This window comes from Scyliorhinus torazame, chromosome 24 (genome assembly GCF_047496885.1).
Source record: "Scyliorhinus torazame isolate Kashiwa2021f chromosome 24, sScyTor2.1, whole genome shotgun sequence".
NCBI lineage: Eukaryota > Metazoa > Chordata > Chondrichthyes > Carcharhiniformes > Scyliorhinidae > Scyliorhinus > Scyliorhinus torazame.
Window position 1 is genome coordinate 5,013,676 of NC_092730.1, and position 27,505 is coordinate 5,041,180.

Sequence of the window (27,505 nt, forward strand, 5' to 3'; positions counted from 1 at the left end):
TTGCAGGATGTGGACTTTGGTGGCTGGGCCAGCCTTTATTACCCGTCACTAATTGCCCCAGGAGAAGGTGGCAGTGGGCCACCACCTTGAGCCACCGCAGTCCTTCTGGTGTAGGTACACCCACCGTGCTGTTAGGGAGGCAATTCCGGGATTTCGATCCAGCGACCGTGAAGGAACGGCCGATATATTTCTTAGGATGGTGAGTGACTGGAGAGGGGATGACCATGTCGGAGAAGGACAAAGGCAGTATGTGTCTGTGATGTACATTTTCACGGAGTATTGTGTTCAGTTTTGGTCTCCTTACCTGAGAACTGACGTACTGGCGCTGGAGGGAGTGCAGAGGAGATTCACTAGGTTGATCCCAGAGCTGAGGGGGTTGGATTACAAGGAGAGGTTGAGTAGACTGGGACTGTGCTCGTTGGAATTTAGAAGAATGCGGGGTGGGGGGGGGCGGTGGGATCTTATAAAAACATATAAGATTATGAAGGGAATAGATAGGATAGATGCGGGCAGGTTGTTTCCACTGGCGGGTGAAAGCAGAACTAGGGGACATAGCCTCAAAATAAGGGGAAGTAGATTTAGGACTGAGTTTAGGAGGAACCTCTTCACCCAAAGGGTTGTGAATCTATGGAATTCCTTGCCCAGTGAAGCAGTCGAGGCTCCTTCATTAAATGTTTTCAAGATAAAGATAGTTTTTTGAAGAATAAAGGGATTCGGGGATATGGTGTATGGGCCGGAGAGTGGAGCTGAGTCCACAAAGATCAGCCATGATCTCATTAAATGGCGGAGCAGGCTCGAGGGGCCAGATGGCCGATTCCTGCTCCTAGCTCTGGTGTTCCTGTGGATGGATACAGAGAGGATGGTAGAAAGTACAGAGTCCCTGGGCACCTGGACAAAGTGGGTGGCACAGTGGTAATGTCGGTGGACTAGAAATCCAGAGACCCAGGCTAATGCTCCGGGGGCAGAGGTTCAAATCCCAACACGGCAGCTGGCGGAAGTTAAACTCAATTAATAAATCCGGAATGTGGAGCGAGCCTCTGGAACGGCGACCGCGACAACTGTCATCGATTGTCGTATCCCATCGGGTTCACTGCTGTCCTTCAGGGAAGGAAATCTGCCGTCCTTACCCGGTCTGGCCTACATGTGACTCCAGACCCACGGCAATGTGGGTGACTCTTAGTGTGGTCGACTGCCCCTCTGAATTGGCCGAGCAAGACACCCAGTTCAAGAGGCAACCCACCACTTTGGGTTCATTTTAATTCTGCCCCAGCAGGAGTTAGTGTCTTCAGGAGGGAAGGGGAGAAAATGTTAGTCCTGTGAGTAAGGAGCGATAGTGGCTGCTTCCTGCTGCTCTTTTCAACACTTAATTCCCCATACACAGAATCGAGCATGCAATCTAGGCTGACAGCTGAATGCAGTACTGAGGGAGTTCTGCATAGTCCGTACAACCTCTAATGTGCAGAAGGAGGCCATTCAGCCCATTGAGTCTGCACCTACCCTCCGAAAGAGCACCTGACCAGACCCACTCTCCCGCCCTATCCCTGTATCCCCAGTTAACCTTCGCATCCCTGGACACTAAAGGCAATTTATCATGGCCAATCCACATAACCTGCACACCTTTGGACCGTGGGAGGAAACCGGAGCACCCGGAGGAAACCCACGCAGACATGGGGCGAACGCGCAGACTCCACACAAACACTCACCCGAAGCCGGAATCGAACCCGGTACAGCCGTGCTAACCACTGCGCCCGCCCTATCGGAGGAACCGCAGGCCGAGGGCCCCACATGCCCTCTCAGGCAGACATTAATGACCCAGGGCCGCTGATGGAAGAAGAGCCGGGGAGCTCGTCCCCGAGGTGCTGGGGCCAAAATGTATCCCTCAACCAACATCATTAAAACAGCGTTTTCTGTTTTTGTTCCGCCAAAATGGGTCATTATCACATTGCTGTGCGTGGGAGCTTGCTGTGCGCAAACTGGCTGCCGCGTTTCCTGCCTTTCCACAGCGACTGTACTTCAAAAATACTTCCGTGGGCGTGCAGTGCTGTACGATGTCCCGAAATCACGCGACGCACAATGGAAACCCGGTTCGTCCTGTTTACTCTGCCCCCCCCCGCTTCCAGCTGGAGACAGCGTCTTCTGGTGACTGCCTGTGACCTTGATACTTTCCGTCCCCCTGTCAGAATTGTGAGCCTGCGAGGGAGGGAACCGTGAGCTTATCCATCCCACTGTCATCTCTGATGAGGGTAGCTCGTTCTGTCACTGTCCAGGCCTCCGGACAATGTTGATGCCAAACAATCATGGAATTTACAGTGCAGGAGGAGGCCATTCGGCCTGTCGAGTCTGCACCAGCCTTTGGAAAGGGCACCCCACTTAAGCCCACGCCTCCACCCCATCCCTGTAACCCCACCCAATCTTTTTGGACACTAAGGCTCAATTTATAATGTCCAATCCACCTAACCTGCACATCTTTGGACTGTGGGAGGAAACCAGAGCACCCGGAGGAAACCCACGCAGACACGGGGAGGACGTGCAGACTCCGCACGGACAGTGACCCAAGCCGGAATCGAACCTGGGACCCTGGCACCGTGAAGCAGCTGTGCTCGCCACTGTGCGGCCGTGCTGCCCCGGCAAGCCACTGCTGAGTTCAGCTCTTTGAGGAGTTGGTGTCACACTCGAACCCTGTTCATCAGCAGGGGGAGGAGTCACGGCGCCGGGGCCTGAAATAGACTGGAATTCAAACTCCAGCCATCGTCAGTGCGAACCAACTCGTCTCTTCCACATCAGCCCATGTCAGGCGGTGACCTCTTGGGGGAGCTCTTGTGACACGTAATGCAAGGGGCAGAATATCCACAGCTGCTGGTTATTCGTGTAGCACCTTTAACTTAGTAAAGTACATCTGCCAAGGTGTTTGACAGGAATGTACACCGTGACGAAACTGAAACCAAGTCGCTTCATAAAGGTCAACCGGATGGGTTTTAATGAGCATCTTAAAGGAGGGGGCAGAGAAGTGGAGAGATTTGTCCAGCTGTGCGAGGGGAGGGGGCGATTTATAGAGCTTTGGTTATTTTTACAGGGCGGGGGAAGGTTGCCCCATGCCCACCCCCCTCCGGATCTGGAGGACCACAGTTTGCTGTCCTTTGTTGGACCTTGCACCCGAGACCCTGGAGCCCCATGTCCCTCGAGGAGGATAAGTGAGGCCCAGGCAGCTGAAAGCATTGAAGGTGGTCTGGGGCGAGGTTACAGAATCGGGGGGGGGGGGGGGGGGGCGGGGCTGAGGCCATGGTGAACACCGGGTCGAAACTCGCCGGAGCGTTTACAACTCCAAGCTGCCTGAGATGACCTAACTGAGGGCGGCACGGCAGCACAGCGGTTAGCACTGCGGCTTCACCGCTCCAGGGTCCCGGGTTCGATTCCCGGCTTGGGTCACTGTCTGTGCGGAGTCTGCACGTTCTCCCCGTGTCTGCGTGGGTTTCCTCCGGGTGCTCCAGTTTCCTCCCACAAGTCCCGAAAGACATGCTGTTGGGTGAATTGGACATTCTGAATTCTCCCTCTGTGTACCCGAACAGGCGCCGGAATGTGGCGACTAGGGGCTTTTCACAGTAACTTCATTGCAGTGTTAATGTCAGCCTACTTGTGACAATAATAAAGATTATTATTATCCTGGGCCCAGAACTGGAACGATAATACTCTTCTCCATCACTGGGTAAGGCAGGTGACTGGAGCTGAGATACAGACCAGCCACAATCAGTGATAGAATAGGCTCGATGCGCTAAATGGCCTCCTCACACGTACTTAAGGGGAGCAGAGAGGCAGGTCCACGGTACACAGCTTAAGAAACTTCTGAGTTGGACTCAGACTCGTGGCCAATTAGACAAAAACAACTGCAATGCTCAGAAAGAAATACTTCCATTCCTATAGCACCATTCACAACATGCCCAAGCTCTTCATTGCCAGTGAAGTATCTCCGAAGGGTTGTCACCTTTTTATGTGGGAAATGCGCAGCTGATTTACACAGGACAAGGTCACACAGACAGCAATGTTAGAATGTTCAGACCAGCTCTTTGCGATTTTTGGTCACAGATAAATACTGGATCCAGGGCACAGGTGCGCATTCCCCAGATTTCATTTGAAATAATACAGTGCGGTCTGTAACACCGACCTGAGAGGGCAGAGTGGGCCACAGTTTAATGTCTTATCCAAACACTGTCCCTCTGACAGTGCGGCACTCCCTCAGTACTGACCCTCTGACAGTGCGGCACTCCCTCAGTACTGACCCTCTGACAGTGCAGCACTCCCTCAGTACTGACCCTCTGACAGTGCGGCACTCCCTCAGTACTGACCCTCTGACAGTGCGGTACTCCCTCAGTACTGACCCTCTGACAGTGTGGCACTCCCTCAGTACTGACCCTCTGACAGTGCAGCACTCCCTCAGTACTGACCCTCTGACAGTGTGGCACTCCCTCAGTACTGACCCTCTGACAATGCTGTGTTCCCTCAGTACTGACCCTCTGACAGTGCAGCACTCCCTCAGTACTGACCCTCTGACAGTGCAGCACTCCCTCAGTACTGACCCTCTGACAGTGCGGCACTCCCTCAGTACTGACCCTCTGACAGTGCGGTACTCCCTCAGTACTGACCCTCTGACAGTGTGGCACTCCCTCAGTACTGACCCTCTGACAGTGCAGCACTCCCTCAGTACTGACCCTCTGACAGTGTGGCACTGCCTCAGTACTGACCCTCTGACAATGCTGTGTTCCCTCAGTACTGACCCTCTGACAGTGCAGCACTCCCTCAGTACTGACCCTCTGACAGTGCAGCACTCCCTCAGTACTGACCCTCTGACAGTGCGGCACTCCCTCAGTACTGACCCTCTGACAGTGCGGCACTCCCTCAGTACTGACCCTCTGACAGTGCGGCACTCCCTCAGCACTGACCCTCTGACAGTGCGGCACTGCCTCAGCACTGACCCTCTGACAGTGCGACGTTCCCTCAGTACTGACCCTCTGACAGTGCGGCACTCCCTCAGTACTGACCCTCTGACAATGCGGTACTCCCTCAGTACTGACCCTCTGACAGTGTGGCACTCCCTCAGTACTGACCCTCTGACAGTGCAGCACTCCCTCAGTACTGACCCTCTGACAGTGCAGCACTCCCTCAGTACTGACCCTCTGACAATGCGGCGCTCCCTCAGTACTCACCCTCTGACAGTGCGGCACTCCCTCAGTACTGACCCTCTGACAGTGCGGCACGCCCTCAGTACTGACCCTCTGACAGTGCGGCACTCCCTCAGTACTGACCCTCTGACAGTGCGGCACTCCCTCAGTACTGACCCTCTGACAGTGCGGCACTCCCTCAGTACTGACCCTCTGACAGTGCGGCACTCCCTCAGTACTGACCCTCTGACAGTGCGGCACTCCCTCAGTACTGACCCTCTGACAGTGCGGCACTCCCTCAGTACTGACCCTCTGACAGTGCGGCACTCCCTCAGTACTGACCCTCTGACAGTGCGGCACTCCCTCAGTACTGACCCTCTGACAGTGCGGCACTCCCTCAGTACTGACCCTCTGACAGTGCGGCACTCCCTCAGTACTGACCCTCTGACAGTGCGGCACTCCCTCAGTACTGACCCTCTGACAGTGCGGCACTCCCTCAGTACTGACCCTCTGACAATGCTGTACTCCCTCAGTACTGACCCTCTAACAGTGCGGCACTCCCTCAGTACTGACCCTCTGACAATGCTGTACTCCCTCAGTACTGACCCTCTGACAATGCTGTACTCCCTCAGTACTGACCCTCTGACAGTGCGGCACTCCCTCAGTACTGACCCTCTGACAGTGCGGCACTCCCTCAGTACTGACCCTCTGACAGTGCGGCACTCCCTCAGTACTGACTCTCTGACAGTGCTGCACTCCCTCAGTACTGACCCTCTGACAGTGCGGTACTCCCTCAGTACTGACCCTCTGACAGTGCGGCACTCCCTCAGTACTGACTCTCTGACAGTGCGGCACTCCCTCAGTACTGACCCTCTGACAATGCTGTACTCCCTCAGTACTGACCCTCTAACAGTGCGGCACTCCCTCAGTACTGACCCTCTGACAATGCTGTACTCCCTCAGTACTGACCCTCTGACAGTGCGGCACTCCCTCAGTACTGACCCTCTGACAATGCGGCACTCCCTCAGTACTGACCCTCTGACAGTGCGGCACACCCTCAGTACTGACCCTCTGACAGTGCGGCACTCCCTCAGTACTGACTCTCTGACAGTGCGGCACTCCCTCAGTACTGACCCTCTGACAGTGCGACACTCCCTCAGTACTGACCCTCTGACAGTGCGGCACTCCCTCAGTACTGACCCTCTGACAGTGCAGCACTCCCTCAGCACTGACCCTCTGACAGTGCGGCACTCCCTCAGCACTGACTCTGACAGTGCGGCACACCCTCAGTACTGACCCTCTGACAGTGCAGCACTCCCTCAGTACTGACCCTCTGACAGTGCAGCACTCCCTCAGTACTGACCCTCTGACAATGCGGCACTCCCTCAGTACTGACCCTCTGACAATGCGGCACTCCCTCAGTACTGACCCTCTGACAGTGCGGCACTCCCTCAGTACTGACCCTCTGACAGTGCGGCACTCCCTCAGTACTGACCCTCTGACAGTGCTGTGTTCCCTCTGGCATTGGGAGTGACAGTCTAGCTCTTTGCACTCAGGTCTCTGATTTGGGCCTTGGACCCTCTCTCTGTGAGGTCTGAGTGCTGCTCACTGAGTAAAGCAGTCCAGTATCATTCCTGTGGTACGGCTGTTTGGACTTTGTTGGTCTGCAAAGACTCTTGGAAATAACCGGTCTCGACACCCCCCCCCCAATGTATTCCATGTCACATACCATCTTCTGAATCGTGTGGAAATCCTTCCTGTGTGTCCCAAAAGCTTTATTGAAAACCCTGCGTTCGCTGGGAGTCCAGTTACTGCTCCCTGTCAATGAAAGAATGAACAGTTAGCAAGAGCGAGCACGCTGCCCACCTGCGGCGAGGCTGCCTTCGCGCTCGGGGCGAAGGTCTCTGTGTGTCTCCCACAACACACTGCAAAGCAGCAGCAGCAGGAAGCAGGTGTCTCCCCCCCCCCCCCGACCTCCTTGAGCGTGCTGGGCCCGGGCCACCGCTCCAAATGACTCCTCCCGCCTCGGAGACAGGAGGTCGTGAGTTCAAATCTGACCCCAGAGACCTGAGTAGAAGACAGATAGGTCTGCGTGTATTTCTGCGATGCGTCCTGCCACCTCAGGATGCCCCAACGCGCTCTGCAGACAATCAACCACCTTATTGTCTGCTGTGTGAACGGTGGTAGTTAATTTGCACGGATCAGGGAGATCCCTCGAACAACATGGTGACAATGTCCAGCTACACATCCACAGCAAGGGAGAACTCTCTCCTCCCCCCCCCCCCCCCCCCCCCCCCCCCCCCGGCTCCGATATTTAACAAAAAAAATTCCAATTAAGGGGCAGTTTAGTGTGGCCAATCCACCTACCCTGCACATCTTTGGGTTGTGGGGGCGAAACCCACACAGACACGGGGAGAATGTGCAAACTCCACACGGACAGTGACCCAGAGCCGGGATCGAACCTGGGACCTCGGCGCCGTGAGGCAACAGTGCTAACCACTGTGCCACCCTGCTGTCCTGGTCCTCGGCACCATGAGGCAGCAGCGCTAATCACTACACCACCGTGCTGCCCCCGTCCTCCACCGTGAGGCAGCAGTGCTAACCACTGTGCCACCCTGGTCCTCGGCACCGTGAGACAGCAGCGCTAACCAATGCACCACCATGCTGCCCCCCCCACCGTGAGGCAGCAGCGCTAGCCACTGTGATCCTCGACGCTGTGAGGCAGCAGTGCTAACCACTGCACCACCGTGCTCCCCCCCCCCCCCCCAGATCAGGCAGCAGTGCTAACCATTGGGCCACCCTTCCGCCCTGGTCCTCGGTGCTGTGAGGCAGCAGTGCTAACCACTGCGCTACTGTGCCTCCCCGTGAGGCAGCAGTGCTAACCACTGCGCCACCCTGCTGCCCCACTGCGCCGGTATTATTGGATAGTGCAGACCTTCTTGTCAGATACTCCCGTGACCTTGTTCCCTCTGTAACCTCCTCCAGCCCTACAACAGATCTCTGCCTCCCTCCAATTCTGACCTGTGTATCCTCGATTTCCTTCACAAGCCCTAAGCCCCACAATACCTTCCATCAATTGCTCTGTTTCTCCCGCCTTCATTAAAGAATATAAAACCTGCCTCTTTCCTTTGTGCCTTGGTGTCAAATTTTCTCTGGTGTGTGTAGTCCCTTGGAAATTTTAGTACGTTAAAGGCCACACATCTGTACAAGGTATCGTTAAACTCTCTTACTCTAAGCAATACAAATTGTAAATGCAGATTGCCCCATCGAAAATCATTTAAAAATTCAGCTGTGTTTTTCTCTGAGTGAGTGTCTTTCCTCCTTGAGATAAAAAGTGTGTAGATTGTTCCTATTCGTAGAGGTTAGACTTAGACCATAAGATATAGGAGCAAAATTAGGCCACTCGGCCCATCGAGTCTGCTCCCCCATTCAATCATAGCTGATATTTTCCTCATCCCCATTCTCCTGCCTTCTCCCCATAACCCCTGATTCCCTCATTAATCAAGAACCTGTCTATCTCTGTCTTCAAGACACTCAGTGATTTGGCCTCCACAGCCTTCTGCGGCAAAGAGTTCCACAGATTCAGGCTGAAGAAATTCCTCCTCATCTCTGTTTTAAAGGATTGTCCCTTTAGTCTGAGATGGTGTCCTCTGGTTCTAGTTTTTCCTACAAGTGGAAACATCCTCCTCACGTCCAGGCCTCGCAGTATCCTATAAGTTTCAATAAGATCCCCCCTCATCCTTCTAAACTCCGAACGAGTACAGACCCAGAGTCCTCAACCGTTCCTCATACGACAAGCTCTTCCTTCCAGGGATCATTCTTGTGAACCTCCTCTGGACCCTTTCCAAGGCCCCAGCACATCCTTCCTTAGATACGGAGCCCAAAACTGCTCACAATACTCCAAATGGGGTCTGACCAGAGCCTTATACAGCCTCAGAAGTATATCCCTGGTCTTGTATTCCAGCCCTATCATTGCATTTGCCTTCCTAACTGTTGACTGAACCTGCACGTTAACCTTGAGAGAATCGTGAACAAGGACTCCCAAGTCCCTTTGTGCTTCTGATTTCCTCAGCATTTCCCCATTTAGAAAATAGTCTGTGCCTAGATTCCTCCTTCCGAAGTGCATAACCTCACACTTTTCCACATTGTATTCCATCTGCCACTTCATTGCCCACTCTCCTAGCCTGTCCAAATCCCTCTGCAGCCCGCCCGCTTCCTCACTACCTGCCCCTCTACAGATCTTTGACTTCATACTATAAACTACCTCAGCATAGAACATACAGTGCAGGAGGAGGCTCTTCGGCCCATCGGGTCTGCGCCGACCCACTTAAGCCCTCACTTCCACCCTACCCACGTAACCCCTCCTAACCGTTTTGGACACTAAGGGCAATTTATCATGGCCAATCCACCTGTAGTCAGTAATATCTTACTATTATAATTTAGTGCACATTGAGGAACTTCCTTATTCTCCTACCTGTGTAATGGTAATCAGCCAGTGGATGTGATGTGGATCGGGCTCCATTGTTCAACAGCAGCACCTCCAGTGCAGCCTGTGGTTACAATAAATCTCTTTAGCAATTTGGGCGGGTTGATGAAAATGGAATCAAAATGGAGGCATCAAGTACAAACCGGTGAAAGTTATATCAAACTTCTATGAAACTCTTTGTTTGTTAGACAGCAGTTGGAGGGTCTCGTACAATTCTGGACCTCACACTTTAGGAAGGACGTCGAGTCCTCGGAGAGAGGGCGGAGGGAGATTTTCTAGAACGTTCCCGGGGGTGAGGGACTTCAGCGAATGTGGAGAGAGACGGGGAGAAGCTGGGATTGTCCTTCCTCGGAGCGGAGATGGTTAAGGGGGAGATTTAATCGAGGCGCTCATCCAGGCTGGAAACGTTAGCTACCTTCTATTGCGTGCAGTTCTGGTCGCCGCATTATAGGAAGGATGTGGAAGCATTGGAAAGGGTGCAGAGGAGATTTACCAGAATGTTGCCTGGTATGGAGGGAAGATCTTATGAGGAAAGGCTGAGGGACTTGAGGCTGTTTTCGTTAGAGACAAGAAGGTTAAGAGGTGACTTAATTGAGGCATACAAGATGATCAGAGGATTGGATAGAGTGGACAGTGAGAGCCTTTTTCCTCGGATGGTGATGTCTAGCACGAGGGGACATGGCTTTAAATTGAGGGGAGATAGATATAGGACAGATGTCAGAGGTACGTTCTTTACTCAGAGAGTAGTAAGGGTGTGGAATGCCCTGCCTGCAACAGTAGTGGACTCGCAACACTAAGAACATTCAAATGGTCATTGGATAGACATATGGACGATAAGGGAATAGTGTAGATGGGCTTTAGAGTGGTTTCATAGGTCGGCGCAACATCGAGGGCCGAAGGGCCTGTACTGCGCTGTAATGTTCTATGTTCTCCACAGAGGCCGTCAGACCTGCCGAGCTTGTCCAGTATTTCCAGTTTTTGTTTCAGATTCCAGCATCCGCAGTAATTCGCTTTTTTGTTGAAAATTAGGAAGGGGTTTAGATAGAGGAGACGAGGAGAAAGTGTTTCCCAGTTGGCAGGAAGGTGGGTAACCAGGGGGGGGGGGGGGGGGGGAGGGGAGGGGGGGGGGGGGGGCCGCACAGATTGAAGAGAACCGGTGACAGAACCAGAGGGCGGGGGAGATGAGGAGGATGTGTACTTTTGGCACAGCGAGGTGTGATCGAGAAGGTTCTGCCTGAAAGGGCGGCGGAAGCAGATTCAACAGGAACTTTCAAAAGGGGGGGGATTGGGGAAATACCCGAGAAGGAGAAATTTGCAGGACTGTGGGGGGAAAGAGCGGGGGCAGGGGTGTGGGACTGATACCCGGCACAGACATATTGGGCTGAATGGTCTTCTGTGTTGCAAGATTGTTTGAGTCACACAGAGTGAGGAGGTGAAGGAAATTCGTATTAGTAGAGAAATGGTTTTGTGGAAATTAATGGGATTGAAGGCGGATAAATCTCCTGGGCCGGATAATCTTCATCCCAGAGCATTTAAGGAAGTGGCCCGAGAAATCCATTGGTGGTCATTTTCCAAAATTCTTTGGATTCTGGAATTGTTCCTCCAGATTGGAGGGTAGCTAATATAACCCCGCTATTCAACAAGGGAGGTAGGGAGAACACAGGGAACTGTAGACCAGTGAGCCTAACGTTGGCAGTAGGGAAGTTGCTGGAGTCCATTCTCAAGGATTTCCTAGCACAGCAATTGGAAAGCAGTGGTGTAATCAGACAGAGTCAACGTGGATTTACAAAAGGGAAACCATGCTTGACAAATCGACTGGAATTCTTTGAAGATGTGACGAGTCGAGTTGACCAGGGGGAACCGGTGGATGTGGTTTATTTAGACTTTCAGAAGGCTTTCGACAAGGTCTCATGTAGCAGATTAATATGTAAAGTTTAAGCACATGGGATTGTGGCTAGTGTCTTGAGATGGATAGAAAGCTGGTTAGCAGACAGGAAGCAAAGTTGGAATAAATTGCGTGGCAGGCAGTGACTAGTGGGGTACCGCAGGGATCTGTGGTGGGACCCCAACTGTTCACATTATATATTAATGATTTGGACGAGGGAACTAAAAGTATCTCCAAATCTGCAGATGATACAAAGTTGGGTGGGAGGGTGAGCTGTGAGGAGGATACAGAGATGCTTCGGCGGGATTTGGACAGGCTGAGTGAGTGGGCAAACGCACGGCAGATGCAGTATAATGTGGATAAATGTGAGTTTGTCCACTTCAGTCGCAAAAATAGGAAGGCAGATTATTCTGTGAATGGGTGTAAATTGAGAGAGGCGGATACTCAGCCAGACCTTGGTGTCCTCGTGCATCAGTCGCTGAAAGTAAGCGCGTGGGTACAGCAGGCAGTAAAGAAGGCAAATGGTATGTTGGCTTCATAGCGAGAGGATTTGAGTATCGGAATGGAGATGTTTTACTGCAATTGTACAGGGCCTTGGTGAGGCCACACCTTGAGTATTGTGGGCAGTTTTGGTGACCTTATCTGAGGAAGGATGTACTTGCTGTGGAGGGAGCGCAGCGAAGGGTGACCAGGCTGATTCCTGGGGTGGTGGGATTGTCACAGGAGGAGACACTTAAGTGGGTTAGGATTATATTCATTGGAGTTTAGAAGAGTGAGAGGGGATCTCATAGAAACTTACAAAATTCTAACAGGATTGGACAGGGTAGATTCAGAAAGAATGTTCCCGATGGTGGGGAGACCAGAACTAGGGGTCACAGTTTGAGGATAAGGACAGAGGTGAGGAGAGACTTCTTCACCCAGAGATTGGTGAATCTGTGGAATTCACTCCCACAGAAAGTAGTTGAGGACAAAACGTTGTGTAATTTCAAGAAGGAATTAGATTTGGCTCTTGGAGCCAAAGAGATCGAGGGATATGGGGGGAAGGCGGGATCAGGGTATTGAACTTGATGATCGGCCATGATCATAATGAATAACGGAGCAGGCTCGAAGGGCCGAATGGCCTCCTCCTGCTCCTATTTTCTACCCATGTATTTTCACAAAAGTGTAGAAGATTTTAGTTTAGGCGGGCAGCATGGTCGACGCAGGCTTGGAGGGCCGAAGGGCCTGTTCCTGTGCTGTACTTTTCTTTGTTCTTTGTTCACTGCAGTGTTAAAGGGGCTGGTTTAGCACAGTGGGCTAAACAGCTGGCTTGTAATGCAGAACAAGGCCAGCAGCGCGGGTTCAATTCCCGTACCGGCCTCCCCGAACAGGCGCCGGATTGTGGCGACTAGGGGCCTTTCACAGTAACTGCATTGAAGCCGACTTGTGACAGTAAGCGATTATTATTATGTACGTCCCCTTGTGACACTAATAAAGATTATAATTGCTGTGTTTCTGTGTATGCCACACCGATCGCTCGCCATGTCACACGTTACTCATTCACCGGATCCTAAAGTATTTTCTGGAAAGGTAAGTTGCAAAGATTTACCATGATGTCACCGTTCAACTCGGAGAGACAGTGTAGGGTGAACTCACGGTTCAGTCCCCCTCCCGGCAACGCGCTGGAACAGGCCAGGTTCAGCAGGTCTTCCACTGAAAGAAATGAACACACCAGTGAATAGGATTCCCAGTGTGCAAATCAGATCAATGCTTGATTACATACGGACATGCGTTCAAACCAGGAGCAGGCGTGGGTTAGTTGTCTCCTCCATTTAGTAGAAAGCGACGCTTGCATTTAGACACTGTCACACATGCTCGGTATTTCCAACATTTGCTGCTGTTATTTCAGAATATTTCGCATTTGCGTTTCTATATAGGGCCTTTCACAACCCCAGGAGCTCCCCCACAGCGCTTCACAATCGGTGTAATCACCGAGGGCGGCACGGTAGCACAGTGGTTAGCACAGTTGCTTCACAGCTCCAGGGTCCCCGGGTTCGATCCCGGCCTCGAGTTCCTGTGCGGAGTCTGTACATTCTCCCCGTGCCTGCGTGGCTTTCCTCCGGCTGCTCCGGTTAGGTGAATTGACCAGGCTAAATTGCCCATTAGTGCCCAAAAAAGGTTAGGTGGGGTTATGGGGATAGGGGGAGGCGTGGGCTTGGGTAGGCTGCTCTTTCCGAGGGCCGGGGGCAGACTCGGTGGGCCGAATGGCCTCCTTCTGCACTGCAAATTCTACGATGCTATATGAATGTAGCAAACGCAGCAGCCGATTTGCTCACAGCAAGTTCCCGCAACCAGGAACGCGCTAATGGCCGGATAACCTGTTCCGCTGATGTTGCCGAGGGATACATATTGGACCCAGGGCCGCAGGTAGAACTCTTCCTCTCCTGGCCTTGGGCCCTTTTACACCCACTCGAGAGGGCAGACTGGTCTTCGGTTTGACATCTTATACAAAAGCAGCATTCCCTCCGTGCAACGTTCAGGCGTAAACCTAGATTTTTGCTTTCCGATCGCGCGACGTTATGATTCCCAGGCAAGCGGGATACCCACTGGCCCGGGACAGAAATGGAAAGTATCTTCCGCAAGGTGACCGTTTCCCTCAGTGTGTTTCCCGGTTCCAGAACCTGCGTTCGAAGTGGATTCGAAGGACCCGAGCACACAATCGGTAATTGGACATTAATGGGCTGTCACTCCACTTGGGTCTCTTGTTGTGTTCAGTCCACCCGAAGGAGGTGGGAACTGGTCCGCAACTCGGTCTTTCTGGCCGGAGATATTCGGGGCCCGAGTTCTCCGCCGTGGGGATGCTCCGTTCAGCCGGCAGCCCCGGGGGGGTTTCCTGACGGCGCGGGGCTGCCCCACAGTGGGAAACCCCATCGACCGGCCGGCGTAACGGAGAATCCCGCTGGCGGGTCGCACTGGAAATCAGGTGCGGCGGGACAGGGAATCCCGCCTGTGGTGTACTTAACAGCGACTGGAGGGCAGAGGTTGGAGGTAGATACACCGGATAAAGGGTGGGGCATTTAGGATTGTGATGAGGAGGAATTCCTTCACTTGGGGTAGTGAAGGGAATTAAGGAATGTGGCAGATAGCGCAGACAAGTGGAGTGGAGGGAAAGGATCAGCCACGGCCTTACTGAATGGCACGGCAGGATCGAGGGGCCGAATGGCCTCCTCCAGCTCCTATCTCCTATGTTTTCCCTGGAACTAAAAGCATCTTAACGAGGTCCGGACCAGTGCTGAAACCCGTCTGGTATGCCCCTAACTATATGGAGCAGTTCAGAGCTGCCTACACCAACTTTGAGATGGACGTTAACAGTTAGACCACAAGGCATGGGAGCAGAATTAGGCCACTCGGCCCATCGAGTCTGCTCCCCCATTCAATCATGGCTGATATTTTTCTCATCCCCATTCTCCTGCCTTCTCCCCATAACCCCTGATCCCCTTATTGATCAAGAACCTATCTATCTCTGTCTTAAAGACACTCAGTGATTTGGCCTCCACAGCCTTCTGCGGCAAAGAGTTCCACAGATTCACCACCCTCTGGCTGAAGAAATTCCTCCTCATCTCTGTTTTAAAGGATCGTCCCTTCAGTCTGAGATGGTGCCCTCTGCTTCTAGTTTTTCCAACAAGTGGAAACACTCTCTCCTGGTCCACTCTATCCAGGCCTCGCAGTATCCTGTAAGTTTCAATAAGATCCCCCCTCATCCTTCTAAACTCCAACGAGTACAGACCCAGAGTCCTCAACCGTTCCTCATACGACAAGCTCTTCATTCCAGGGATCATTCTTGTGAACCTCCTCTGGCCCCTTTCCAAGGCCCCAGCACATCCTTCCTTAGACATTAGTTCTTACAGATGGTCAGTCTAAAGACCCACCCATTTTAATCTGCTGCGTGAAGCGGTGGAGAGCTGCACAAAGAACAAAGTATTAACGTACCCTTTTGTTGCACTACTTCATTGTCCGCCAATTCCTTCCAAGGCCTCCAGACCAGTTCTGCTTCATGTGGGTCCTGCCCACCTGGGATCGTGTCCACTAAGCCAGGGATCGTAGCCTGGAAACCAGGGCCGATGTTTATGCAGCTGGAGAAACAAAGATAACTTACTCAGCGGGACACCAGGAGACTACGTCAGGGGGAACCGTCCTCAGACCCCCACTCTCATCAAGCAGGAAGTTCCTCAGCAAGAAGCCAAAGACTTTCCCCTTCAAATAACGACGGGACGTCGAAAGGTAATCCCGAAAGAATCCCGGCTCACGTTTCTGACGAGGTGAAGATAAGATGCAAGAAGAGATTCACCAGAATGACACCAGGGGCGAAATTCTCCCCAAACGGCGCGATGTCCGCCGACTGGCGCCCAAAACGGTGCCAATCAGACGGGCATCGCGCCGCCCCAAAGGTGCGGAATGCTCCGCATCTTTGGGGGCCGAGACCCAACATTGAGGGGCAAAGCCGGCGCCGGAGGGATTTCCGCCCCGCCAGCTGGCGGAAACGGCCTTTGTTGCCCCGCCAGCTGGCGCGGAAATGACATATCGGGGAGTCTCTTCCACCTCTGCCATGGTGGAGGCCGTGGCGGAGGCGGAAGGGAAAGAGTGCCCCCACGGCACAGGCCCGCCCGCGGATCGGTGGGCCCCGATCGCGGGCCAGGCCACCGTGGGGGCACCCCCCGGGGTCAGATCGCCCGGAGCCCCCCCCCCCGGAGCCCGCCCACGCCGCCTTGTCCCGCCGGTAAATAGGTACTCTAATTCGGCGGGACAGGCAATTTATCGGCGGGACTTTGGCCCATCCGGGCCGGAGAATCGAGCGGGGGGGGCCCGCCAACCGGCGCGGCCCAATTCCCGCCCCCGCCCAATCTCCGGTACCGGAGACTTCGGCAACCGGCGGGGGCGGGATTCACGGCGGCCAACGGCCATTCTCCAACCCACTGGGGGGTTGGAGAATGACGCCCCAGAACTGAGATGGTGTAATCGTCAGGAAAGGCTGATTTAGGCTGGGGCACTTCTCGCTCCGAAGACAAAGCTGAATGAGGTCCCTAAAATTACACACTGGTTCAATAGGGTCGAGGTGGGCAGGTTTCCACTTGTGGCTTCAGTGGAGGGGGGGGGGGGTGGGTAGGGAGACCAGAATTAGAGGGTGTCTCAATATAAGACAGTCACTGACAAACCCAATAAGTCAAATCGGGAGTGGGGAGAATGTGGGACTCGCTCCCACGGGGAGTGGGGAGAATGTGGGACTCGCACCCACAGGGAGTGGGGAGAATGTGGGACTCGCTCCCACGGGGAGTGGGGAGAATGTGGGACTCGCTCCCACGGGGAGTGGGGAGAATGTGGGACTCGCTCCCACGGGGAGTGGGTTGAATGTGGGACTCGCTCCCACGGGGAGTGGGGAGAATGTGGGACTCGCTCCCACGGGGAGTGGGGAGAATGTGGGACTCGCTCCCACAGGGAGTGGGGAGAATGTGGGACTCGCTTCCACAGGGAGTGGGGAGAATGTGGGACTCGCTCCCACGGGGAGTGGGGAGAATGTGGGACTCGCTCCCACGGGGAGTGGGGAGAATGTGGGTCTCGCTCCCACGGGGAGTGGGGGAGAATGTGGGACTCACTCCCACAGGGAGTGGGGAGAATGTGGGACTCACTCCCACAGGGAGTGGGGAGAATGTGGGACTCGCTCCCACGGTGAGTGGGGAGAATGTGGGACTCGCTCCCACGGGGAGTGGGGAGAATGTGGGACTCGCTCCCACGGGGAGTGGGGGGAATGTGGGACTCGTTCTCACGGGGAGTGGGGAGAATGTGGTACCCGCTCCCACGGGGAGTGGGGAGAATGTGGGACTCACTCCCACGGGGAGTGGGGCGAATGTGGGACTCGCTCCCCACGGGGAGTGGGGAGAATGTGTGACTCGCTCCCCACGGGGAGTGGGGAGAATGTAGGACTAGCTCCCACAGGGAGCGGGGAGAATGTGGGACTCGCTACCACGGGGAGTGGGGAGAATGTGGGACTCGCTCCCACGGGGAGCGGGGAGAATGTGGGACTCGCTCCCACGGGGAGTGGGGGGAATGTGGGACTCGCTCCCCACGGGGAGTGGGGAGAATGTAGGACTCGCTCCCATAGGGAGCGGGGAGAATGTGGGACTCGCTGCCACGGGGAGTGGGGAGAATGTAGGACTCGCTCCCAGAGGGAGTGGGGAGAATGTGGGACTCGCTCCCACGGGGAGTGGGGAGAATGTAGGACTCGCTCCCAGAGGGAGTGGGGCGAATGTGGGACTCGCTCCCCACGGGGAGTGGGGAGAATGTAGGACTCGCTCCCACGGGGAGTGGGGAGAATGTGGGACTCGCTCCCACGGGGAGTGGGGAGAATGTGGGACTCGCTGCCACGGGGAGTGGGGAGAATGTGGGACTCGCTCTCACGGATGAATAGAGTCGGTACATTTAAGGTGGAAGCTAAATAAAATCATGAGGGGGAGATGAATAGGATAGGGTGATGGGTGGAGATGAACTGGGGGTTGGGAGGAGCCTCGAAACCTGGTACAGACCCTTTGGAGCGAATGGACTGTTTGCCTGCTCGGAATTCCACGTTCATTAGGCTTCATGACGATTCCGTACCAATTAGTGTTGGATAAATTCAGGGAAGGTGACAATTAAACATGGAAATAAAACAAGAATAAAACAAAAAAAAAAGACCCAACATTAGGGATACTTTGCAGCACTTCGGATACTGAATTAGTGTCCCAGGTTAATATCTGACCATTATTTGTGCTTTTAATTTGGGACTGTGAGGGGGACGTGGCGGGGAGGCCTTGTGGGGTGGGGAGAACTTGCTCTGCCTAATTGGACTGGATGTGCTTGCCTACAAAACCACAGCAACCACACACAAAATGCAATTTGTTGCCGGTTACGAAACTGAAATGTTTTGAGGAGACAGGTGACAGGACAGTCTTTCAGCTTGTCTCTGACAGCACAGCACGTGTTCACAAACGGTGTGCTGTACTCCCAGACATCCAGCCCTGACACTGTCTCTGGCATCCTGACAGTATCTAATGATCCAGAGTTATTTCACAGCTGAATGTAACACTGGGAGCGGATTGGTGAGGACTATACTCACGGAGTCGGATTGTTCGCTGTTGCTGTGCTTTCCTGGTGACCAAACTCAAATCCATCTATTGAAAGAAAAATATTTTTTAATGCATACATTGATTGAATTGTTATTCTAAAGTTACAAAGAGCGGCCCTTGCCCTGAATAAACACTAACTCTGCACGGTTACACAGTGAGTGATCCTCACCCTGAATAAATAGTGACTGTACAGTTACACAGTGAGTGATCCTCACCCTGCTGAATAAACAGTGACTGTACAGTTACACAGTGAGTGATCCTCACCCTGAATAAACAGTGACTCTGTACAGTTACACAGTGAGTGATCCTCACCCTGCTGAATAAACAGTGACTCTGTACAGTTACACAGTGAGTGATCCTCACCCTGAATAAACAGTGACTCTGTACAGTTACACAGTGAGTGATCCTCACCCTGAATAAACAGTGACTCTGTACAGTTACACAGTGAGTGATCCTCACCCTGCTGAATAAACAGTGACTCTGTACAGTTACACAGTGAGTGATCCTCACCCTGCTGAATAAACAGTGACTCTGTACAGTTACACAGTGAGTGATCCTCACCCTGAATAAACAGTGACTCTGTACAGTTACACAGTGAGTGATCCTCACCCTGCTGAATAAACAGTGACTCTGTACAGTTACACAGTGAGTGATCCTCACCCTGAATAAACAGTGACTCTGTACAGTTACACAGTGAGTGATCCTCACCCTGAATAAACAGTGACTCTGTACAGTTACACAGTGAGTGATCCTCACCCTGAATAAACAGTGACTCTGTACAGTTACACAGTGAGTGACCCTCACTCTGAATAAACAGTGACTCTGTACAGTTACACAGTGAGTGATCCTCACCCTGCTGAATAAACAGTGACTTTGTACAGTTACACAGTGAGTGATCCTCACCCTGAATAAACAGTGACTCTGTACAGTTACACAGTGAGTGATCCTCACCTTGCTGAATAAACAGTGACTCTGTACAGTTACACAGTGAGTGATCCTCACCCTGCTGAATAAACAGTGACTCTGTACAGTTACACAGTGAGTGATCCTCACCCTGCTGAATAAACAGTGACTCTGTACAGCTACACTGTGAGAGAACCTCACCCTGAATAAACAGTGACTCTGTACAGTTGCACAGTGAGTGACCCTAACCCTGCTGAATAAACAGTGACTACAGTTACACAGTGAGTGATCCTCACCCTGAATAAACAGTGACTCTGTACAGTTACACAGTGAGTGATCCTCACCCTGCTGAATAAACAGTGACTCTGTACAGTTACACAGTGAGTGATCCTCACCCTGAATAAACAGTGACTCTGTACAGTTACACAGTGAGTGATCCTCACCCTGCTGAATAAACAGTGACTCTGTACAGTTACACAGTTAGTGATCCTCACCCTGAATAAACAGTGACTCTGTACAGTTACACAGTGAGTGATCCTCACCCTGAATAAACAGTGACTCTGTACAGTTACACAGTGAGTGATCCTCACCCTGAATAAACAATGACTCTGTACAGTTACACTGAGTGATCCTCACCCTGAATAAACAGTGACTCTGTACAGTTACACAGTGAGTGATCCTCACCCTGAAAAAACAGTGATTCTGTACAGTTACACAGTGAGTGATCCTCACTCTGAATAAACAGTGACTCTGTACAGTTACACAGTGAGTGACCCTCACCCTGAATAAACAGTGACTCTGTACAGTTACACAGTGAGTGATCTTCACCCTGCTGAATAAACAGTGACTGTACAGTTACACAGTGAGTGATCCTCACCCTGCTGAATAAACAGTGACTCTGTACAGTTACACAGTGAGTGATCCTCACACTGAATAAACAGTGACTCTGTACAGTTACACAGTCAGTGATCCTCACGCTGAATAAACTGTGACTCTGTACAGTTACACTGAGCGATCCTCACCCTGAATAAACAGTGACTCTGTACAGTTACACAGTGAGTGATCCTCACCCTGAATAAACAGTGACTCTGTACAGTTACACAGTGAGTGATCCTCACACTGAATAAACAGTGACTCTGTACAGTTACACAGTGAGTGATCCTCACCCTGAATAAACAGTGACTGTACAGTTCCACAGTGAGTGATCCTCACCCTGCTGAATAAACAGTGACTCTGTACAGTTACACAGTGAGTGATCCTCACCCTGAATAAACAGTGACTCTGTACAGTTACACAGTGAGTGATCCTCACCCTGAATAAACAGTGACTCTGTACAGTTACACAGTGTGTGATCCTCATCCTGAATAAACAGTGACTCTGTACAGTTACACAGTGAGTGATCCTCACCCTGAATAAACAGTGACTCTGTACAGTTACACAGTGAGTGATCCTCACCCTGCTGAATAAACAGTGACTCTGTACAGTTACACAGTGAGTGATCCTCACCCTGAATAAACAGTGACTCTGTACAGTTACACAGTGGGTGATCCTCACCCTGCTGAATAAACAGTGACTCTGTACAGTTACACAGTGAGTGATCCTCACCCTGCTGAATAAACAGTGACTCTGCAGAGTTACACAGTGAGTGATCCTCACCCTGCTGAATAAACAGTGACTCTGTACAGTTACACAGTGAGTGATCCTCACCTTGAATAAACAGTGACTCTGTACAGTTACACAGTGAGTGACCCTCACCCTGAATAAACACTGACTCTGTACAGTTACACAGTGAGTGATCCTCACCCTGCTGAATAAACAGTGACTGTACAGTTACACAGTGAGTGATCCTCACCCTGCTGAATAAACAGTGACTTTGTACAGTTACACAGTGAGTGATCCTCACCCTGCTGAATAAACAGTGACTCTGTACAGTTACACAGTGAGTGATCCTCACACTGAATAAACAGTGACTGTACAGTTACAGAGTGAGTGATCCTCACCCTGAATAAACAGTGACTCTGTACAGTTACACAGTGAGTGATCCTCACCCTGCTGAATAAACAGTGACTCTGTACAGTTACACAGTGAGTGATCCTCACCCTGAATAAACAGTGACTCTGTACAGTTACACAGTGAGTGATCCTCACCCTGAATAAACAATGACTCTGTACAGTTACACTGAGTGATCCTCACCCTGAATAAACAGTGACTCTGTACAGTTACACAGTGAGTGATCCTCACCCTGAAAAAACAGTGATTCTGTACAGTTACACAGTGAGTGATCCTCACTCTGAATAAACAGTGACTCTGTACAGTTACACAGTGAGTGACCCTCACCCTGAATAAACAGTGACTCTGTACAGTTACACAGTGAGTGATCTTCACCCTGCTGAATAAACAGTGACTGTACAGTTACACAGTGAGTGATCCTCACCCTGCTGAATAAACAGTGACTCTGTACAGTTACACAGTGAGTGATCCTCACACTGAATAAACAGTGACTCTGTACAGTTACACAGTCAGTGATCCTCACGCTGAATAAACTGTGACTCTGTACAGTTACACTGAGCGATCCTCACCCTGAATAAACAGTGACTCTGTACAGTTACACAGTGAGTGATCCTCACCCTGAATAAACAGTGACTCTGTACAGTTACACAGTGAGTGATCCTCACACTGAATAAACAGTGACTCTGTACAGTTACACAGTGAGTGATCCTCACCCTGAATAAACAGTGACTGTACAGTTCCACAGTGAGTGATCCTCACCCTGCTGAATAAACAGTGACTCTGTACAGTTACACAGTGAGTGATCCTCACCCTGAATAAACAGTGACTCTGTACAGTTACACAGTGAGTGATCCTCACCCTGAATAAACAGTGACTCTGTACAGTTACACAGTGTGTGATCCTCATCCTGAATAAACAGTGACTCTGTACAGTTACACAGTGAGTGATCCTCACCCTGAATAAACAGTGACTCTGTACAGTTACACAGTGAGTGATCCTCACCCTGCTGAATAAACAGTGACTCTGTACAGTTACACAGTGAGTGATCCTCACCCTGAATAAACAGTGACTCTGTACAGTTACACAGTGGGTGATCCTCACCCTGCTGAATAAACAGTGACTCTGTACAGTTACACAGTGAGTGATCCTCACCCTGCTGAATAAACAGTGACTCTGCAGAGTTACACAGTGAGTGATCCTCACCCTGCTGAATAAACAGTGACTCTGTACAGTTACACAGTGAGTGATCCTCACCTTGAATAAACAGTGACTCTGTACAGTTACACAGTGAGTGACCCTCACCCTGAATAAACACTGACTCTGTACAGTTACACAGTGAGTGATCCTCACCCTGCTGAATAAACAGTGACTGTACAGTTACACAGTGAGTGATCCTCACCCTGCTGAATAAACAGTGACTTTGTACAGTTACACAGTGAGTGATCCTCACCCTGCTGAATAAACAGTGACTCTGTACAGTTACACAGTGAGTGATCCTCATGCTGAATAAACAGTGACTCTGTGCAGTTACACAGTGAGTGATCCTCACCCAGAATAAACAGTGACTCTGTACAGTTACACAGTGAGGGACCCTCACCCTGAATAAACAGTGACTCTGTACAGTTACACAGTGAGTGATCCTCACACTGAATAAACAGTGACTGTACAGTTACAGAGTGAGTGATCCTCACCCTGAATAAACAGTGACTCTGTACAGTTACACAGTGAGTGATCCTCACCCTGCTGAATAAACAGTGACTCTGTACAGTTACACAGTGAGTGATCCTCACCCTGCTGAATAAACAGCGACACTGCAGAGTTACACAGTGAGTGATCCTCACCCTGCTGAATAAACAGTGACTTTGTACAGTTACACAGTGAGTGATCCTCACCCTGAATAAACAGTGACACTGTACAGTTACACAGTGAGTGATCCTCACCCTGCTGAATAAACAGTGACTCTGTACAGTTACACAGTGAGTGATCCTCACCCTGAATAAACAGTGACTCTGTACAGTTACACAGTGAGTGATCCTCACCCTGAATAAACAGTGACTCTGTACAGTAACACAGTGAGTGATCCTCACCCTGAATAAACAGTGACTCTGTACAGTTACACAGTGAGTGATCCTCACCCTGAATAAACAGTGACTCTGTACAGTTACACAGTGAGTGATCCTCACCCTGAATAAACAGTGACTCTGTACAGTTACACAGTGAGTGATCCTCACCCAGCTGAATAAACAGTGACTTTGTACAGTTACACAGTGAGTGATCCTCACCCTGCTGAATAAACAGTGTCTCTGTACAGTTACACAGTGAGTGATCCTCACCCTGAATAAACAGTGACACTGTCCAGTTACACAGTGAGTGATCCTCACCCTGCTGAATAAACAGTGACTCTGTACAGTTACACAGTGAGTGATCCTCACCCTGAATAAACAGTGACTCTGTACAGTTACACAGTGAGTGATCCTCACCCTGAATAAACAGTGACTCTGTACAGTTACACAGTGAGTGATCCTCACCCTGCTGAATAAACAGTGACTCTGCAGAGTTACACAGTGAGTGATCCTCACCCTGAATAAACATTAACTCTGTACAGTTACACAGTGAGTGATCCTCACCCTGAATAAACAATGACTCTCACTTTGTTTGCAATGTTTTATTTGGGCAGTAGCACGGGTATATAGATAGCGTCCACAGCGAAGACTGGCGTGGGAAAGATCCCTTTGTTAGTGGCTATTTCGTGGACATTCTCGGAAGTGCATCTATCTGAGGTGTCTGTCGGAGTCTGTGTTGCCAATCATTGCGAAATAACTCACTGGGTGGGAAATTTGGAACTTAGTCCACCCAGTGCTTGTGGAAAGAGGAGCCATTGCTTTGAGGAGGCCAGCGTGCTGGAGAAGGAAGGGAGTGGATACTTACTGAACCTGTTACACAGGAATGGGGATGGTGTGGAATTGGAGCTGGGATCGATGGCGCTGAGATTAGAGAACAGTCCCGAGGCCTTGCGGTTAGGATTGAGCATTGGCAGCGGTGTGTAATGGGGTGACTCCAAGGAGGGGTCTGAAGATGATTGCTGCTCTCCCTCGGTGGTGCCCGTCGAACGTAGACAGCTCTGATAGACTGTGACAGGATAATACTCGGGAACGAGAGATTCGGAACTCTGCGGAATAACACAAAGAGATCCAGAGTCACTAACGCTGATATTATTGTACTTAAAAACTGACAATCGTCTGAAAGGAAATGTATATATACCTCAGGACATCCAAAACACTTTCCAGCTGGCCAAGTACTTCCTTTGAAATGCAGTCAAAAATTAATAATAATAATCTTTATTACTGTCACAAGTAGGCTGACATTAACACTGCAATGAAGTTACTGTGTAAAGCCCCTAGTCGCCATATTCCGGCGCCTGTTCGGGTACACAGAGGGAGAATTCAGAATGTCCAATCCACCTAATCGCACGTCTTTGACTGTGGGAGCAAACCGGAGTTCCCGGAGGAAACCCACGCAGACACGGGGAGAACGTGCAGACTCCGCACAGTCAGTGACCCGAGCCGGGAATCGAGCCCGGGACCCTGGTGCCGTGAAGCCACAGTGCTAACCGCTGTGCTACCGTGCTTAGGAAACCCAGCAGCCCATTTTGGATGATGAGCAAATGCAGTGCTTTGATGGATAAGTATTGGCCAGGACAGCAAGGATAACCTCCCTTGCCCTTCCTCCGAATAGTTACATGCCGTCTCTTACGTACCCCGAGAGAGAGAGAGAGAGAGAGAGGGGCACAGGCCATCGTCGACTTGACGTTTCACCTGCAAGGCAGCACCGGCAGTGGTCCCGCAACTGGGCGTGTCGGCCGGTTCGGATCGAGTGTCGGTGCTCAGGTTTATGGAGCGGGCCTTGAAATCGCAACCTGACTCCAAGGCGAGAGTGTCGCTCCCTGACTCATAGCTGAAGTGTACACGTGAAAGATGTGAACTTACAAACTGGGGGGGGTGTTGGGAGGAGGCGGAGAAGAGTCCAGAATAATGGGGCAGAGCTTTTTTAAAAGTTGGAGCCAGGGTATTCAGGGGTGCTGTTAGTAAACACCCCCTAACCGCAACGGGCAGAGGAAATGTGGGACTCTTCCCACGAAATGCCGTCGAGGGCAGAAGAGGGAGAGCATGGAAGTCGTCGAGTTAGAGGTAACAAAGGTCTGGCTGCGACACGGATGGACTCGGGCGATATTAGTGGGGGGGGGGGGGGGGCGGGTACGTCTGCTTGGTGGTGGGGGGGGGAATCGATCCAGTTCTGGTCGCCTCATTATAGGAAGGGTGTGGATGCTTTGGAGAGGGTACAGAGGAGATTTACCAGGATGCTGCCTGGACTGGAGGGCATGCCTTATGAAGAAAGATTGAGGGAGCTAGGGCTTTTCTCACTGGAGCGAAGAAGGCAGAGAGGTGACTTGATAGAGGTGTACAAGGTGATGAGAGGCATGGATAGAGTGGATAGCCAGAGACTTTTCCCCAGGGCGGAAATGGCTGTCACGAGGGGACATAATTTTAAGGTGATTGGAGGAAGGTATGGTGGAGATGTCAGAGGTTCTTTACACAGAGAGTGGTGCGTGTGTGGAATGCACTGCCAGCAGAGGTGGTGGATTCAGAGTCATTAGGGACATTTAAGCGACTTGGACACATGGACAGCAGTAAATTGAAGGGGTGGAGGTTAGGCTGATCTTAGATTAGGATAAATGGTCGGCACCACATCGTGGGCCGATGGCCTGTACTGTGCAGGACTGTTCTAGGTTCAATGTTCTATGACCTCTCCCTCCCCACGGGCTACATGGTGGGAGCGGTCCGTCCGTCTGTAGAAGAGGAAACCAGGAAATGAAGAACAGGCAAAGAAAGGCTGACGGAAAACAAAACTGATCCACCTCTTGTGCCGGAAAGTCAGCCATTCTGGTGAGAGCCGGCATGTCCTGCTCAGAGAGGAAGCTGCCTGGGTTCTCCTCCAGGAGGGCGTCTTGCTGGCATCGTTCACTTATCACTGAGGTGGAAGTGGCTGTGAAGGACGGAGATAGTTGGCTGCAATTCCTTGGAGCTTTCTCGACATCATTCTACAAAAACAACAGTTTACATTAGTTAAGTCAAATATATAATACGGAAACAGGCCATTCGCCCTAACTGGACTGTAACCGTCCTTATATTACACACCTGTTTCTTCACGTCACCCTTTCTTCATCACCGTGTCCTATTCCTCCCTTCCTCATGTGTTTATCCAGCTTCCCCCTAAAATGTATCGACTCGATTCACCTCGAGCACCCCCCCATGGGAGCGAGTCCCACATTCTCTCCACTCCGCGTGTGACCGAGCCCCACATTCTCCCCACTCCCTGTGGAAGCAAGTCCCACATTCTCCCCATTCCCCAGGATAATCCAGGGACCTAAAGGCCGGTGAGCCTTACTTCAGTGGTAGGGAAATTACTGGAGAGAATTCTTCAAGACAGGATCTACTCCCATCTGGAAGCAAATGGACTTATTAGTGAGAGGCAGCATGGTTTTATGAAGGGGAGGTCGTGTCCCACTAACTTGGTAGAGTTTTTCGAGGAGGTCACAAAGATGATTGATGCAGGTAGGGCAGTGGATGTTGTCTATATGGACTTCAGTAAGGCCTTTGACAAGGTCCCTCATGGTAGACCAGTACAAAAGGTGAAATCACACGGGATCAGAGGTGAGCTGGCAAGGTGGATACAGAACTGGCTAGTCCATAGAAGGCAGAGAGTAGCAATGGAAGGGTGCTTTTCTGATTGGAGGACTGTGCTAGTGGTGTTCCGCAGGGATCAGTGCTGGGACCTTTGCTCTTTGTAGTATATATAAATGATCTGGAGGAAAATGTAACTGGTCACATTAGTAAGTTTGCAGACGACACAAAGGTTGGTGGAATTGCGGATA

The 27,505-nt window shown here is 51.5% G+C and overlaps 2 protein-coding genes across 2 annotated transcripts in view; both read right to left on the bottom strand.

Annotated features, from left to right (window-relative positions):
- Positions 1–27,505, bottom strand: part of LOC140400183 (REST corepressor 2-like) — a 1,146,610-nt gene that overhangs the window by 475,503 nt on the left and 643,602 nt on the right. The gene's annotated exons all lie outside the window — the stretch shown is intronic.
- LOC140399833 (transcriptional-regulating factor 1-like) overlaps positions 1–27,505 on the bottom strand; it is a 322,907-nt gene that overhangs the window by 10,250 nt on the left and 285,152 nt on the right. Inside the window, exons 7-13 of the mRNA XM_072489286.1 lie at positions 26,489–26,671; positions 24,502–24,742; positions 18,651–18,705; positions 15,494–15,636; positions 13,113–13,216; positions 9,628–9,703; positions 6,883–6,971 (exon numbers count right to left, since the gene is read on the bottom strand). Of these exons, the coding sequence (XP_072345387.1) occupies positions 6,883–6,971; positions 9,628–9,703; positions 13,113–13,216; positions 15,494–15,636; positions 18,651–18,705; positions 24,502–24,742; positions 26,489–26,671 (891 nt within the window). The remainder of the gene's footprint in view (positions 1–6,882; positions 6,972–9,627; positions 9,704–13,112; positions 13,217–15,493; positions 15,637–18,650; positions 18,706–24,501; positions 24,743–26,488; positions 26,672–27,505) is intronic.